Below are 15,129 nucleotides of genomic sequence, written 5' to 3'. Positions count from 1 at the left end.
GTTAGCCTACCTGAACATCTCATGAAAAATACAGAACAATTAAAAATTTCAGAAAATAGTTCGAAAGAATTGCTAAAGCTTTAAAAATTGTACACACCCTTGTTCTAGTGAGAGAAGTTTATTATTCAGTGGTGAAAATTTTTAATGCATCACACTGAATTCTAGGAGCCACTCTCTACAAGAGGCTAATTTCTAAGGCATTATTTCAGTGATGAGCCTGACTGTCACTAGATTTTATTTGTGTGTGTGTGTGTAAAAGTGTAATTCCCCACTCCAGGAAAAATGCCCATGCTGCTTGGAAAGTATCCATCTGATCTGTACAGTAGTACTCATTTGGAACAATTTGGAGCTGTGTTTGTATCTCCTCTTTGATCAGATTGAAACATTAAATGTATTCTTGTTCTGCTTGGGTTTGCTAACCTGTATGCTCATAGTTGCCTCTTGTACCTATTTAGCAGGGTTTAGGCTAGTAAAACCTCTTTTATTGCAAGGGTGCCATGAACAAGGGGAAGTCTTGGGACTCCAAGGATCCAGTGCTCATAAATTCTAAGGGTCATGCACTAATCATACTTACTGATCCATAGCGCATGCACAGTACTACATTTTATTTATCTTTCAGTCTTTTCCCCTCTGTACAGATCTTCACAGTTGCCCAACTGGTTTTGGCTTTTAGACCAATTTCACTAAAAATGAAGCAACACTGAAAAACTGAAAAAATCCTCATTGTAAAATAGTGTTTTGACATCCAAAGGTATTTGATGTAATATTATCAAGTTGATGCAGAAATATGAAGATGTTTCTTTGCTTTTTTAAGGAGATGATCATCGACAAGGTGAATGGGCAGGTTGTTCCTCGATATTTGATATATGACATAATTAAGTTCAATGTAAGTAGATTTTATTTTTTATATGCTAAGAAATATGTGGCTGGTGGGGAGGAGCTGCGGCTCAGTAGTGGAGCAAATACTTTGTATACAGAAAGTTCATGTCCAATCCTTGACCTCTCCAGTTAAATGATCACAGGTGATGGGAAAGACCCTTTTCTGCCAGAGCCCTTATAGAGAAAAGAATGTATTGACATCATATGGGTGTTTTTGTTCTCACACTTGTCATGTGACTCTGAAACATGTTATGGTCTGCAGTGGGCCAGTCCAGAAAAAGCCTCATTTTTTCTTTCTCTCCTATTCTGCAGCCTGGATGGCTGTGGGTATAGTCCAGAACAAGGTTGCCAGCCCCAAGGTCCCGGTGGGGGTTCCCCCAGTTTTCAGGGCTTCTGCCCACTGTCGGCCAGCTGGCTGGCAGGGGAAGCACTGCCCCCAAACTCTATGGTTTGCAGCCAGTTTTACCATAGAGTTTTGCCCTCAAACCAGAGTGTCGCTGTGTGACATCCCCAACATGATGACATCACTTACAGGAGATGTCATTGTGTTGGGGATGTCCTGGAACCCCCTCCCAATCCCCCTGCTGGTGCAACAAGGGGAGCTGGCAACCCAGGTCCAGGAGGGAGGGACTGATGGAAGGTGCCTTGATCCCTCTGCGTCAGAATTAAGCCTTATTTATTTGCAAGATTAAAAGATTATTAAAAGAGCCTGAATTGGCCAAATAAAAGTAGTAAGTTTGGAGCTTGGTTCTTATTTTCCTAGTGAAAGGCAAACATTCTGTTCTTATAACTGTATCGCTAAGAAAATTCCTAATTTAGTTTCTGATAGAAAAAAATGAAAATGATGTAAACAATTTCTCAGCATTCTAGAAAATAAATAAAAGCCATTTATTTTTATTTTCTTGACAAAACCAATAACTTCTCTCTATCTGAGCTGGTGAGAAACTGAGTTTTCATTTTCTGTTCCCTCCTGATAAACTATATTAAGAGTTTTCATAAGAACATGATTACAGAAAGTTGGTGTTAAAAAAGGTTGGTGGTTTTAATGCTTGCTGCAGAAAGATTTGTAGTAAGATCATAGATAAAAAAAAAAAGATCATAGATATTGGCAGTACTATAGACATTTAGTTTCCCTTTTCCCCATTGTCTTCAGAACAGCTAAAGAATAATGAGCTTTGCATTTAACACAAACCTTAGAGGTATATAATAATTTGTGTTAAAAATTTGATAACTACATTAAATACCACTGAGCTGAACAATGCTAGTAATTTTTCTGTTTTAGCCTGGGGTAAATCAGTATTTTGAAATCCATTTCAGCTGCCTGCAGTCAGTGTTGGAGCAGAGCTGCATTAAGGTGCTGGTGGACTCTTGCCAAAGGATAAACCACTGAGCTCTGTTAACTTTGCTTTTAAGAAAATATCCAACCTGATATTTATAACTGATAAATTGAAAATAAAAAGGAAAGATATGTATATATCCCCTCCCTCTGAGCATTCATTCTTTCCTCTTGCAAGAATTTTATCCTTTTTGCCAGGGGTCATTTCGTAGAAAAAGAGCTAGGGGGACTCATTAGCATAACTCATTAGCATATGCCACACCCCCTGACATCACCGGAAATGTGTCCTCCCCACAGCCGGCGGCGACCTCCAGCGGGCACCAGCAGGGAGCTCCAGGCCCCGCCCTCCCGCACCTCACCCGGGGGGATGGTGTCCCCCCCCAAATGACCCCTGCTTTTTGCATTTTTTTACTATTTCATATTTATGATTTGAATCTATGGCTTCCTTGTCCTAGTTTAAAATTCTACGGCTACTGCATTCTTGTATGTACTCTATCCGGTGGCCCTCATTATATCATGTTTGGTTTTTTCCCCTTCATTCATTGCTTCCTCTCCCCTGATCTGTCTCCATTCACTTCTCCCTGCCTCCTTCTCTTCCAGCACAGAGCAAGCTGTTGAGGTAATGGCTGTAGAGTTACTTCTCTGGCTAGGGGAAGATGCTGTACTCGCTGCCAGTGCCAGTCTTCTTAGTTATTAGGCAAGAGCAGGCGAGTAGGCACAGGAACAAACATCAGCTACCACCATGTGGGGAGTTAATGACTGACACTGGCTGGTATGGGTTAGCTGTTGGTGGCACAGGCTGTATGGCATGATGCTCCTAATAGGTGAGGTGAAGGTGTTGTGTGAGGAACTTTACCTTCTGCTCTGCCCAGTTCTGAGCATGCCTGCCACCTATAGAGCAGGCGTGCATCACTTTCTCTATTCCACTCACTGTTGACATCACAGAGGAGAGCTACACAGCAATTTTACCAGCAAAGCTGAGCCTGTGAAGAATGGGAGCCGGAAGAGGAGTGGTCATGTGATTCTCCATTTTCCACTGAGAATGAACAGCAGTATTTTCCATCTGTGGCATTGCTCATTTGAACACATTCCTGGGTGGTTTGTTTCTTCACTGAAAAGGAGATGTTTGCGTTTTGCTAAGATACTTAAAACAAAGTGTAATTTTCTAGAAGCTTGATTGCTAGTGGCTTTTTAGGGAACAAAGGAAGACCCATGTTGACAGGGTGAACTTCAGTAATTGGGGAACTGTATTAGCCCAGAGTGCAGCAAGGAACACTTGGAGTCAAAAACATTAGGTTGCTTTGAGTACAGTGGGAAGTCATAAGGGGAATTTACTGAAGAAGCATTGTACTTCCAGTTCAAGGGCAGTCCCAAACAATGTGTTATCAGCAAGAGCAGAAGCAAGGCTTTATCTGAAAGAGGCCACAAACAGTAGCCAAGTGCAAAGATTAAAAAAAACCCCACCAACTGTCTTTATGCTAATTATAGAAGTGTAATTAGGAAAACAGTTGAGCTAATGTATTTGACTTGGCAAGGAAAACAGTTTTATCAGAGTTATGTAGTACTGAGCAACTAAAATCATTGGGGCATAATAATTACCTACAGAGAGGCTGGTGTTACCGGTTTAAGAAGGTACGGCAGGCTAGTTGCTGGTATCCACTGGAAGAATGAAGTTTACAGGAACATTGCTCTTACTTTTTGTTATGTACAACCTTGTTTATTTTTAGTTATTTTCAATAATTTTCACTTTGCTCTCAGCATGACAGCTCATAACGCTTCTTATCTTGTTTTCATTTACTGTAGTATTTTAATTACCTATCAAGGTGGTGGTTGCCAGTCAGAGTTGTGGTCTGTTGTTCCATGTGTACACATGGTCAGCATAAAAAGAAGAGAATAGCAACTTGAATAATAGGCTGGGACCACAATTCTGTTTTTCTGCTCACAAAAATTCTGAAAAACAATGTTAATCTTGGAATTTAGTGCAGTATAAACTATTTGCCTTCTAGATAAAAGTGTCATACTTCATTGTGAGTCTGTAATAAAATAAATATTCACTTGTTGATTTATCTCATTCTACTTCAGGTATGTTCACTGTGTCTCCTTTATTCAAAGTTCTTTTGAAGGTTTCTGTTAATTAATGTTAAATGTTTTATATGTCCATGATAAAAATGTAGTATGTGCTTTTGACAAGGCCTGATGTTCGCCTGTGTGTGAGAGACGATAGAGGTGGGGTGTGACTCCCAACTGCATGCAAGGGAAACCATATTTGCTGTTCTGTAAGACCTTACAAACCTTCTTGGTGAGAAAAACTGTACCATTTATAATGTCAGAGACAAGGTTTGCAAGTTTATCTTCAGTTTGGTATGCAAAATTTTGTAGTTTTTTATTATCATTTAAGGCACTGCCAGATGACCGTCTTCCCCTGTGTCTTTGAAGACTGAACTTTTTTACTATGAGGAATATAGTACTTCAGAAGGGTGCTACTGGTAAAATGCAGCACTTCAGAACTTAAAGACACATAATTGGGAATGGAGGAGTATTAGTTTGGCCCTGGTCACACAGGCCGGATATCGTGGGGGGGAGGCATGGCTAAATGCCCCGGAGGAAACTAACCCATGGCTGCCCGAGCACACGTCCCTGTCGAGGTCCCGTGGTTCAGGGGAAATGTCGATCAGACGGGTATCCTGCAGTGCGGCACGGAAGCCGCGCCGCACGATCGTACTGGCAATCGCTCTTTGTGCATATGCACTGTTGGGCGCTGTTGCGCAACCTGCAGAGACGAACAGTGGTGAGCGCCGGATGCCACGTAAGTCCACCGGGAACATGACGCCCACCCTTGGCCTGCAGTTTCAGGAAACTAGTACCTCGTAGGTACTAGTTTTTAACTCCGTACCTTCGGCGGGGAGCCATGGGTTCGCCACGGGAGCACTGCACTTCCCAGATGTTGGGGTGAGATCGCGCCCGGAAAATCCGCGGGACTCCTGTGCCTCTCCCGCGGCAACTTTGCTGTGTAACCGGGGCCTTTGACTGTTTTTGACCAGAATAAAACTGTTAGTTTTTAATGAACATTTACAGCTAATTGAAGCCAAACTCTGTTTTGGTAGAGTTGCAGGGATGAGATACAAATACTCAGCAACCTGTAGTCAGCGGGCTGGTACCAGGTTGAGCAGTGTGCCTTTTCTCAGTTAAAGAGCAGAGTTTTGTTTGCAAGGAAGAAAGGCTCATTCTAAGGCTGATGGCTGCAACCAGGATGATCTTCCCATTTGTCATGATAGTGTTCTTCCTGGATGAGAGTGGTATTACCTCACACTGGCCCTGGTTCTCTGGGTCATGATGGAGGCTAGAGTGATCTTGCTTTTGCTACTGCAGAGTTTTTTAAATAAATGCTTCCAGTGGTTCTGTTGGTACGGAGCAGGATCCTTCTGCTAAAAAAACACCAAGGGGACGTGCTTCCCCATCTTAACTGGGCGAAAGGGTTCAAGTGTTGCTCCTACTGCAACTTTTTTGAAAGCAGTTTTTTTGTTATAGTTTTTTGCCTCCTTTCCCTAGCACAAATCTTATCTGTGGGTGGGCATGCAGGTGCCCAAGGGCCCTGATTCTAAGACAGAGGGGAGGATGAGCTCCTTGAGTGCATCTTTCTTCATCACTGTTTTCCTCTGCCACTTCGTTTCCCTCCCTTTAAGAGGTGGGAGGGCAGCCCACATAGCTTAGCTGACAGAAAAATAAACTTTAAGCAGCCATTTAAGTGCTTCAGTTGTTCTCTCAATTATTGCTGTTTAGTTATGAAGATTAAGCATTAAAGTTTGATTTATTCCATAGTAAAAAAAAGAGGCGCTTTCCACTCCCAGGTTTTGTCTAGGTAGTTCCAGGAATCCCTTCTCCTTGAGGTCTTCTGGCAGAAAGACCCTACTGTTACCAAGAAGATACAGTCCTTGCATTGAGACTGCCCCCTCCTAAAATCCCTGACCTTGAAAAATTCCTTTCCAAATATTGTCTTTAGGGAAATTTGGCACTGTATTTTTGCATCCTGATTTCCTTCTTTGTACCACCCTTCCCACCTTCTGGCTGGGATATAAAGGCTCAGGGACCTCCATTCTTATTTGTATCTGACAAAGGGAGCTTTGGCTCTTGAAAGCTGATACCCTGGAAGTCTTGTTGATCTTTAAAGTTCCGTTGGCCTCTAATCTTGCACCTCTACAGCAGTCCATCATGGCTACCCATCTGAAACCTTTTAGAGAGAGTCTGTCGTATGTAATGGAAGTTGGGAAAAAGTTAAAGGTAGGGAAATCCCTTTTTGAGGAAAAAAATGCAAAAGCTTCAGAAGAAATAGAGGTATATTCAGACTGAGACGATATCTTTCTTTTTTCTTTTTTTAGAGATGTACTCTGACCAAATACAAATTGGATGGGTTAGATATTAAATAACAGGAAATGTAATTGCTTGTGCTTTACAGGAGGTCAGAGAAGTTAATGCAGTGCATTCTCTTTTTAAATCCAAGTCTGACTTGATAATTTAGTCATCCTGTGATGAATTAATTTACCTATTTCCTATCCATGTTAATTTTGATTAAAGGTTTTTTCAAAGGATACAATTGCTTCCTCCCTCAAAAGAGCTTCAGAGGCTGAAATCCAAAGTGTAATAAAACATCTAGATAAGATACTATTAGAAAAAGAGCTATAGGGAAAGCAGTTAGGCAGGTTTCTACCAAATGAAACCATTGGTCCACTCTAAAGGTAAAGGTTTTCCGTGCTCGAAAGCTAGTCAAATCTGACTCTAGGGGGCGGTGCTTATCTCAGTTTTGAAGACGAAGAGCCAGCACTGTCTGAAGATGTTTCCATGGTTATGTGGCTGGCATGACTAAACACTGAGGTGCACAGAATGCTGTTACTTGGCAGCTGCTAATACTTGACCAGGAACAATCTTTCAAGGCTTGGGCGAAGATCTTCCCAGGCCTGCTTACCTGAGTCTCTCTAACCACGATGGGTTGAATCTGGGATTTGATACATTACTTGGATAGTGTATGCTAGATCTGTTATTTCCATCCCTCCCTTCAAAAAAATCTAGCCATTTGGGTCTCATTATATGGAAGAGATATTCTTGTGGGATTCTTTGGGGACTATACCAGGCCGGCTTCTAATGTGTGTATATGCAGTGTCCCAGTTATCCAGTTGCCGTCTCACTTAGTGAAAACTATGTTAATACAAATTGCTTGCTCAGGTGCTACCAGTCTCCAAGGGTGCCTACAAGATTGTGCATACTTGCCTGGTGGTGAGGAGTGTGTGGGCTACAGGGGTGAGGGGAGCAGGTGCTACTTATCTGTTGGATTGGATTAGCAGAGAAGGAAAATGCTGTAAAAATACAGCTGAAATTGTGGTGAGTTTTAAATAAAATTATACCCTACTTCAGTACGTGAGTTTTTTAATGTGAGACAATTTTTTATGACCAAATAATTTCTGAGCCTCAGGATCATTCATTTGGAAAAAACCCAGATATGCAGTTGAATGGAAATTGTTTTGAAGGGACAGCATGTTTGAGTAGTGCTTCACATAAAAGCGAGCAAAATTCCAAAGAGCAATTTCAGGCATGCCTGTGGGATTAGGCATGATTTGTAGGATTTTTTTCCTTGGGACTGCAGATCTCCCTTTATGCCACAAACTGATTTTGAAAATCCCTTCGGTTTCAAATGAGTTTCCGTAGGTAGCCTGGGGGAGCAGCTGCTTCGAAAACACAAGCCAGTAATTCTTTTATGTATCTGTAACTAGTAGTGTATTTGGATTCCATCCTATAGAAAGCTGTCTCTTTTCACTTGTTTGGTACTGTAGGGTGTATTAGTTTGCAAAGGTTGCATTTGACAGTGGGGACAGTAGATGCTCTGCATTAATTAATCCCAAGTAAATCAGTGATCCTGTGTATATACTGTAAAATGTTTACGCATCAAATGATAAGCACAAATTGAAGTGACTGCATTCTCTGTTTATTTCTGAGTGGATATTAGCAATCCGTAATGTTCTGAGTGGCTTAATGGGCCAAACATATGAAAAGAAGTTGTCCTCAGTTTTGACTTAACGGGCCAAACATATGAAAAGAAGTTGTCCTCAGTTTTGGTTAAATAGTTCATGTATTCCCATTTGCCATATATATGTTGTTCTTCTGATGTTGTAATACTCCAATATTTGTTTCACTTCTGGAGGGAACAATAGTGTTTATTCCTTTTTGAGACAGCAGGGTGTAGTGGTTAGAATGTCAGACTAGGACTGAGAAGAAATGGATTCAAACAGCCAGTCAGCCATGAAAGTGTACCCGATACCCTTATACCGCTCATACTTTCCCACCCTAACCTATCTCAGAGAGGAAGTGTACAGATAAAACAAGAGGAGAGGCCATGTAAATTTCTGTGCAGGGATAGTCCCCACAACTCCAAACGTACCAGGAATCCAGAACATAAAACAGCAACACTGGCATCTCCAACAACTGCCACGTGCCGCCAGAATTTCTCTCAGTCCTGGGGAGCTTTGTGGGAGGGCCAGGAGAGTGGACAAACACAAGGCAGGCAGGAGATGCAGGCAGGTCAGTGTGACCCCTGCCTGAAGATGGGAACAAAGGCCACCTGTCGGGAGGGCCTAGGAATGCTGGGCCCAGTATTCAGTCAACTCATTTGGGTGAGGCAGACTCCTGGAGTGGCAGGAGGAACCAGAACAGACAGGCGGGGCTGGCCATAATAGAGGCTGTGCCTAGCAGCCATACAGTTCCTTTGCTTGCTGTGTGCAGGGCTAATTTCATAGGAAGCAGGGTCAGATAAGGGAGTCAATAGGGCCTGGTTCATAAAGGCCAGGAACTTAGGCCAAGGAGGGGGAAACAGTGGAGAGGAGGAAGAGCATGGGTGAGAAATCCCTTCCCTTCTCAAGAGAGAGATTGTTTCAGCCCCAAGACCTCTAATAATTTGTTTTACCAGCTAAAACTGTGGTGGTTGCAGGGGAAATCAGTGGCAGCTATTCTGAGGAAATCTTGAGGGAGGGGGAAAACCATCTACTAGATGGTTCAGTTAGTCTTTTGCCCAGCTTGGATGACCAATTTGCACATCCAGACCTCTACACACTTCCATCAGCATTTTCTTTAGGTTTATCCTGCCCCTGTCGGGACTGAGGCCTGTTGAGGACCAACAGAGTGACACCCAGAGGTCATTTCGGGGGGGATCGCAGTTCCCCCGGGTGAGGTACGGGGGCGGGGCACATGACGAAGCCCCGCCCCCTGCTTCCGGCCGCCCCGCTTCCGGCCCTCATTCAGCCAGGAGGAGGCAGGAGAAGAGGGAGGGTAAGTTGCTTCCTCCCTGCCTCTCCCCACCCCTGCCTGCCTGGGGCCAGGGAGGGCCTTCGCGGGGCTTCCTTGCACTCCCGCCGGCCTTGCAGGTCCACCGCCGGCCCCTCATGAGACTCAGCAGTGGAGCTGCAAGGCCGCTGGCGGCGGCCGGGACCGTTGGGGGCGGGGTGTGTGGCCTTATGACACACTTCCGGTGATGTCAGGGGTGTGTGGCCTTATGACACACTTCCGGTGATGTCAGGGGGTGTGGCCTATGCTAATGAGTTATGCTAATGAGTTCCCCTAGCTCTTTTTTTAAGAAACGACCCCTGGTGACACCATGGAGGGAATGCTGGCCCCTGTCAACATTGGCAGTGCTGTAGAAGCTCACAGTTGTCCTGAGCTCCTTGGAGGAAGGGTGGGTTAAAATATGATAGATAGATGCCCACAGTGGTAAAGCATGGAGAAAGTGAGTAACTGAGCCTGAAGCTTGCTTGGTCTATTTTCCTGGGGAAAATCCCAGGATAAATTAATGCCTGGTTTAAGATAATCTGAGTTCTTATAGACCAGGACTAATCTTACTGGTCCTTCAAATTGACTCAAATTGTACTTCTCTTGTGTTTTAGACTAAGTCAAATATGTGAAGGCCTGGGGGGAAAATGTTCTTTTTTTCCTGAGGACGTTTCAGTTCCTCCAACAGAAAAAATAGGGGGGAAACCACAAACCTCCTCTGTGCTATTTTCTCTCTTGAAATAACTGAAATGCTTAAGATTTTTCTCAGTCAAAATGCATAACCTGAATACATCTGAGGACTTTTTCAATTTGTCCTGTAGAAAAAATGGAAATGTTGGGTGCTGTCCTTTTGTAATAAGTGAACTTTTCTAAGGCAGGGATTTACTCAAAACATGTAGTCTGAAAATGTTTATATAAGTGAAACTGTAGTATTAGATAATAATGATTTCTGTTTATACAATGTAAACATATAACATTTCATAAATACTGTTTATTGTTTAACAGGAATAATTTTGGCAGTGATACTATAGTTCATTTAATACCTTATTAAAAGTTTATTTTCTATATTATATTATCATAATTATAAATAATTTGATATTTAAGTATCCTGGTTGTCCTGTATAAGACTAGAGTGTTGCTTTCCAAATTGTACACTTTTGTATGTTTATTACAAAAGTAGTAATAACATGTTTCCAGCTCTTCTACTCGTCTACTGTTAGCTTTTCTACTGCAGACCAATATGGCTACCCTCCTGAAACTATGTTTACTACAGATTTTGTTTTGTACCTTAATTTTTTTCTTTTTTCTTACCTATCAGATGGTGATAATTAAGAACCAAAAAGAAATATGATTTCTTTCCAAATTTTGAAATTTTACGTCTTTAGCCCAAGTGGCCTTTTTGTTCTTTGTTCCTTTTGTTTTTGGCATTTAGTTTTGGTTGCCATTTATCATTTTTGTTCATAAAGCTTTGGTTGCTGAGCATTAAGTATTGTTAGACTTGGTACATATTTACTGTAACGGAGTAATTTGCAAATTATGGTTTCTGCATTCCATCTACACAAACTGTTCCATATGTTATGCCATGCTATAGTGGGAGACCTCTTGCCAGCAACCCCCTGACCCTGCATGATTAGCCAGCTGGGGGTAGTGGTGAAGGAAAGTATATTGTGTTGATGGTATGATGTTACTGGGACAAACTGTGAAGTGATGTCATGAAACTGCATAGAGTTATCACTGAATCCTAGAGTGGCATGATATCACTTCCAGATTTGCTGAGGAAATGACACTGCAGTGATGCCCTCCATGTCCCTGCTGCCAGCGTCCTGCTGGGTACCAACCGGCAGTTCTACTAATGACTTCCAGGGTAAAATGGGCATGGCTTATGTAAATCATTGGAATCAGCATTTTGAAGGATTCCCACTGCAGAGGCATATTTTTTGTAATCTAGCAATGCTGGAGTTTATCATTATAACAGCACAATATGCAAGCTGGGCTTGATTCTTTGCTGCTTTTCCACAATACATGGCATCAGCAATTTTTACATGTATGAATCTTTCCTATCTGAGGCAATATGTGCACAGTTCACATGCCAATATCTGTACTCAAGTAGAAAACATTATGTAGTAACTCATCCTCTTACTGCACTGTCATATGAGTAGTTTATGCTGACTGCCACTGTGCTTGTCAGCTTTGGGATGTTTCTTCACCAACAGCTGCAGTACCCAGAATAAAGGTTATAATACTATTTTCTTCTTCTTTTTTACATTTCTGTGGGCTTTGCTATGAATGTTGCAACATGACTAAGAACAAATAGATTTCTGCTGATTCTCATGTATTATTTATGAAGTTACTGTAGTTTTTTGTCAAGTTTAAAAGATGTTCTTAATTGGATTCTGATAATTTTAAAAATAGGTTAAACTGTGCCCTTAAATGGAGAATGTATTTCAGTTTTAAAGTCACTTAACCAATTATTATTTTGATTGAATATTTGGTTGTATCATAATTTTGCTAACACTAGGCTTATCTTTTTTCTTTATTAGACATATAATTGTGTTAGCATATAAACTTGGTGTAAATAGATTTTTTAAACTCTACTTCATAGGACTCACAGGATATACTTTACAACTTTATGAAAAATAATTCTCTTTTACATACAAAGTACATCTTTAAAATCTGATGTTGTGCAAATTTATTGTGGCACTTCTTTAGTACAGATGTTAGCCATGCATGCTCTGAATGGTCAGTAATGCTGCCAAAAGCTGATATTTTAGCCTGTCATTATGCAGTAGTCTGGTTTCAGCATGGTAAAAGTTTTTTCATCTGTATAGGCATATGCTCTGCTTTGGCTGAGGAAATCACGGCACATATACATATGTGTAACTTGTGCTGGTGTATACCCTATAGTAAAAATATTTGAGTTGTATAAGGTACAGTACTTTGGTAAGGAAACGCTTTCTACCTTTCGATCAAACTTCAAAGTCTTATCCTAAACATGGCAATGTAGAATGCAGTTGACATTAATGGTTCGTAATAGCACCTTGATCAAGTCTGATTTTTCTCAAAGTACGTGAATGATTTTACTGAATGCAACGGGATATTTTGGCTTGAATGTCTGAAAATAAGGATTTTGGGGAAAAAGAGTTGGGAAAAGTACAGAAAAGGACACCAAGTGTTTAGAAAGACATGTTTAGAAAGACCAAGTGCTTTCCCTAGGAGGCAGTGCTAAAACCCTAGAGCTTTTAGTTGGGGTGGGGGAAAGGTGAATTTAAAGTGACATGAGAGACGTCTACAAAAGTAGGAATGCTGTGGAGAAAGCAGACAGAAACTTTTCTCCTTCTCCTATAATCTTTATTTATTTACAAGATTTTATAGCCCACCTTTCTGCCTTCATAAGGGCCATCAATATTAAAAGCGTCTATATATATAAAAGTCCCCTCAACCATAAAATCAATGCCCAGGCCAAACTGCTGGACCTAGAGACACCAGATTAGAGGAGAGTGCTCCTACCATGACGTAGGTGCTCGCTAAGAAGGGATTTTTAGAAATTCGACCCCTAAGTGGGTCAAAAGGGGGAAAATGTGCTTCCCCCATTGATTCCTATGCGGCTGCCAGGCGGCTGACTCTCTGCACCCCCCCCCACTCTCTGATTGGTCAGCTGCAGAGCTCAGTGTTCAGAGTGCAGAGAGCTAATGGCAGTTGAGGAAATCAGGAGTGGCCAAGAACCACCTGTGAGGTGAAGCAAAGCTGCTGGCCCAGTCTCTCTGATGGCTTCCAACACACTCCCCCCACCTCCTACACCTAACAAGCGGTTGTCTGTCAGGTGCAGCTTCACCTCCAAAGTGGCTTCCAATACTCCTCCCCCTCCTACACTGGACAGGCAGCTGCCTGTCAGGTGTAGGAGAGGAGGTGGGATGGCTTCCAACACACTCCCCCACCTCCTACACCTAACAGGCGGTTGTCTGTCAGGTGCAGCCGCACCTCCACAGTGGCTTCTAATACTCCTTCCCCCTCCCCCTCCTACACTGGACAGGCAACAGCCTGTCAGGTGTAGGAAAGGAGGTGGGATGGCTTCCAACACACTCCCCCCACCCGCTACACCTAACAGGCAGTTGTCTGTCAGGTGCAGCAGCCATTGCAGGGTGCTTAAAGCCACAAGGGAGCCTGCCACAGCAGTAACACCTTAGTGATCCTGCCAGCCCTGCCTCCACAGTGGCTTCTAATATTCCTCAATCCCCCACACACACACCAGACAGGCCGGTGTCTGTCAGGTGTAGGAGCAGGGCCAGGATATGAATGTTTATGGGGAGATAGTAAAGGACATTTCTAGGAGCCATTTCGATGCGTGCCTCCCTCATGAACCTGAAGAAATGTCCACCACATCACCACTCCCTCACACCAACTCCCTCTCAGACCTCTCACCTCTTACTGCCCCCAAAAAGCTACTGGTAAACGTTGAGCCAGATACACCAACGCTAGAAGGAGGAGGCAATTTAGGAATGCGGCAAAGACATTTGCACATAGTTCTCCTGCAATGCATTGAGCTGCACAGGCCAAGTACCAGCAAGATCACCCTGAGGTGCTCAGAACAACACAGTCTCCATATGAGCAAAGCAATCCAAGAACACAAGTAGAGAGGCCATCACTTTCGTGGAAGGTAGCAGGAGCTGACTTAACAGACGACTGCTTCTTAAATGGACATTTCTATGTGGCCTGCTCCAGAGTGAGCTCACCAAGCAGCCTAGCACCTGAGGGCAGAACCACCAGTGTGGTCTAGAGAGAGGTCCTTCAGTAGAGAGAAAAAAAGTACATATGTCTCACTTCATTTCTTACACTACAATCTTCTCTGTTAGAATTCCTAAAACAAATGTTACATTTCAGATTTCACATCATCAGTATTATAACTGGATTTATGGAACTTAAATACCGTAGCGAAGCATGGGTAGCAGGCTAGTACATAATAAAACCACATCTTAAAAAACCGTTAAAACCCCCCCCCCCCCATGCACACTTAATTGAAAACTAGAACTCAAGGACACTGGTACTTGAGGCGTGAAACTCATTGTTCTGAAATGTGTTGATGGCAACTGGCTTAGATGGATTTGAAAGGGGGTTAGACATATTATTGGAGAATAAATTTGTCACTAGCTATTAGCTGCTTTAACTATATGGGACGGTATTGGATGTCAGAGAATTGCCAGTTGCTAGGAAGTATTTAGCAGGAGAAAACTGTTTCCAGTGGCTCCTTCTTAAGGGATTCCTTATGGGTATGAATTGCCAGTGTTGGGAACAGAACGGTTGACTATGTGGGCTGTTGGACTGATCCCACATGGCTATTCTTATCTTTTAACGATAATATATGCTAACAGATAGGCAAATGGAAAGTGGTATCCTCCAGCACACTCTGAACAGAGCAGGTCAGAAGCTTCAGCATGCATCTTTGAAAAGGGTAGACCCAGATTATAAATTACTCAGGATTTTTTTGCTTCTTTTTAATTATTTAAAATACTTGTACCCCACTGTTCTAAAAGGGAGGAATTCTTTGTAGGTGCTCCCATGTCGTCACTTTTAGTGTTGTCCTGTCCCCTTCTCTGTTTACATGGTTAGGC

The 15,129-nt window shown here is 42.5% G+C and overlaps 1 protein-coding gene across 1 annotated transcript in view; it reads left to right on the top strand.

Annotated features, from left to right (window-relative positions):
* Positions 1-15,129, top strand: part of RNGTT (RNA guanylyltransferase and 5'-phosphatase) — a 270,839-nt gene that overhangs the window by 97,512 nt on the left and 158,198 nt on the right. The window contains exon 10 of the mRNA XM_015417084.1: positions 815-886. Coding sequence (XP_015272570.1) covers positions 815-886 — 72 coding nt within the window. The remainder of the gene's footprint in view (positions 1-814; positions 887-15,129) is intronic.

The sequence above is a fragment of the Gekko japonicus genome, unplaced genomic scaffold, assembly GCF_001447785.1.
Source record: "Gekko japonicus isolate JY-2015 unplaced genomic scaffold, Gekko_japonicus_V1.1 scaffold760, whole genome shotgun sequence".
Classification (NCBI taxonomy): domain Eukaryota; kingdom Metazoa; phylum Chordata; class Lepidosauria; order Squamata; family Gekkonidae; genus Gekko; species Gekko japonicus.
This window is presented reverse-complemented; position numbering and strand designations above follow the sequence as displayed.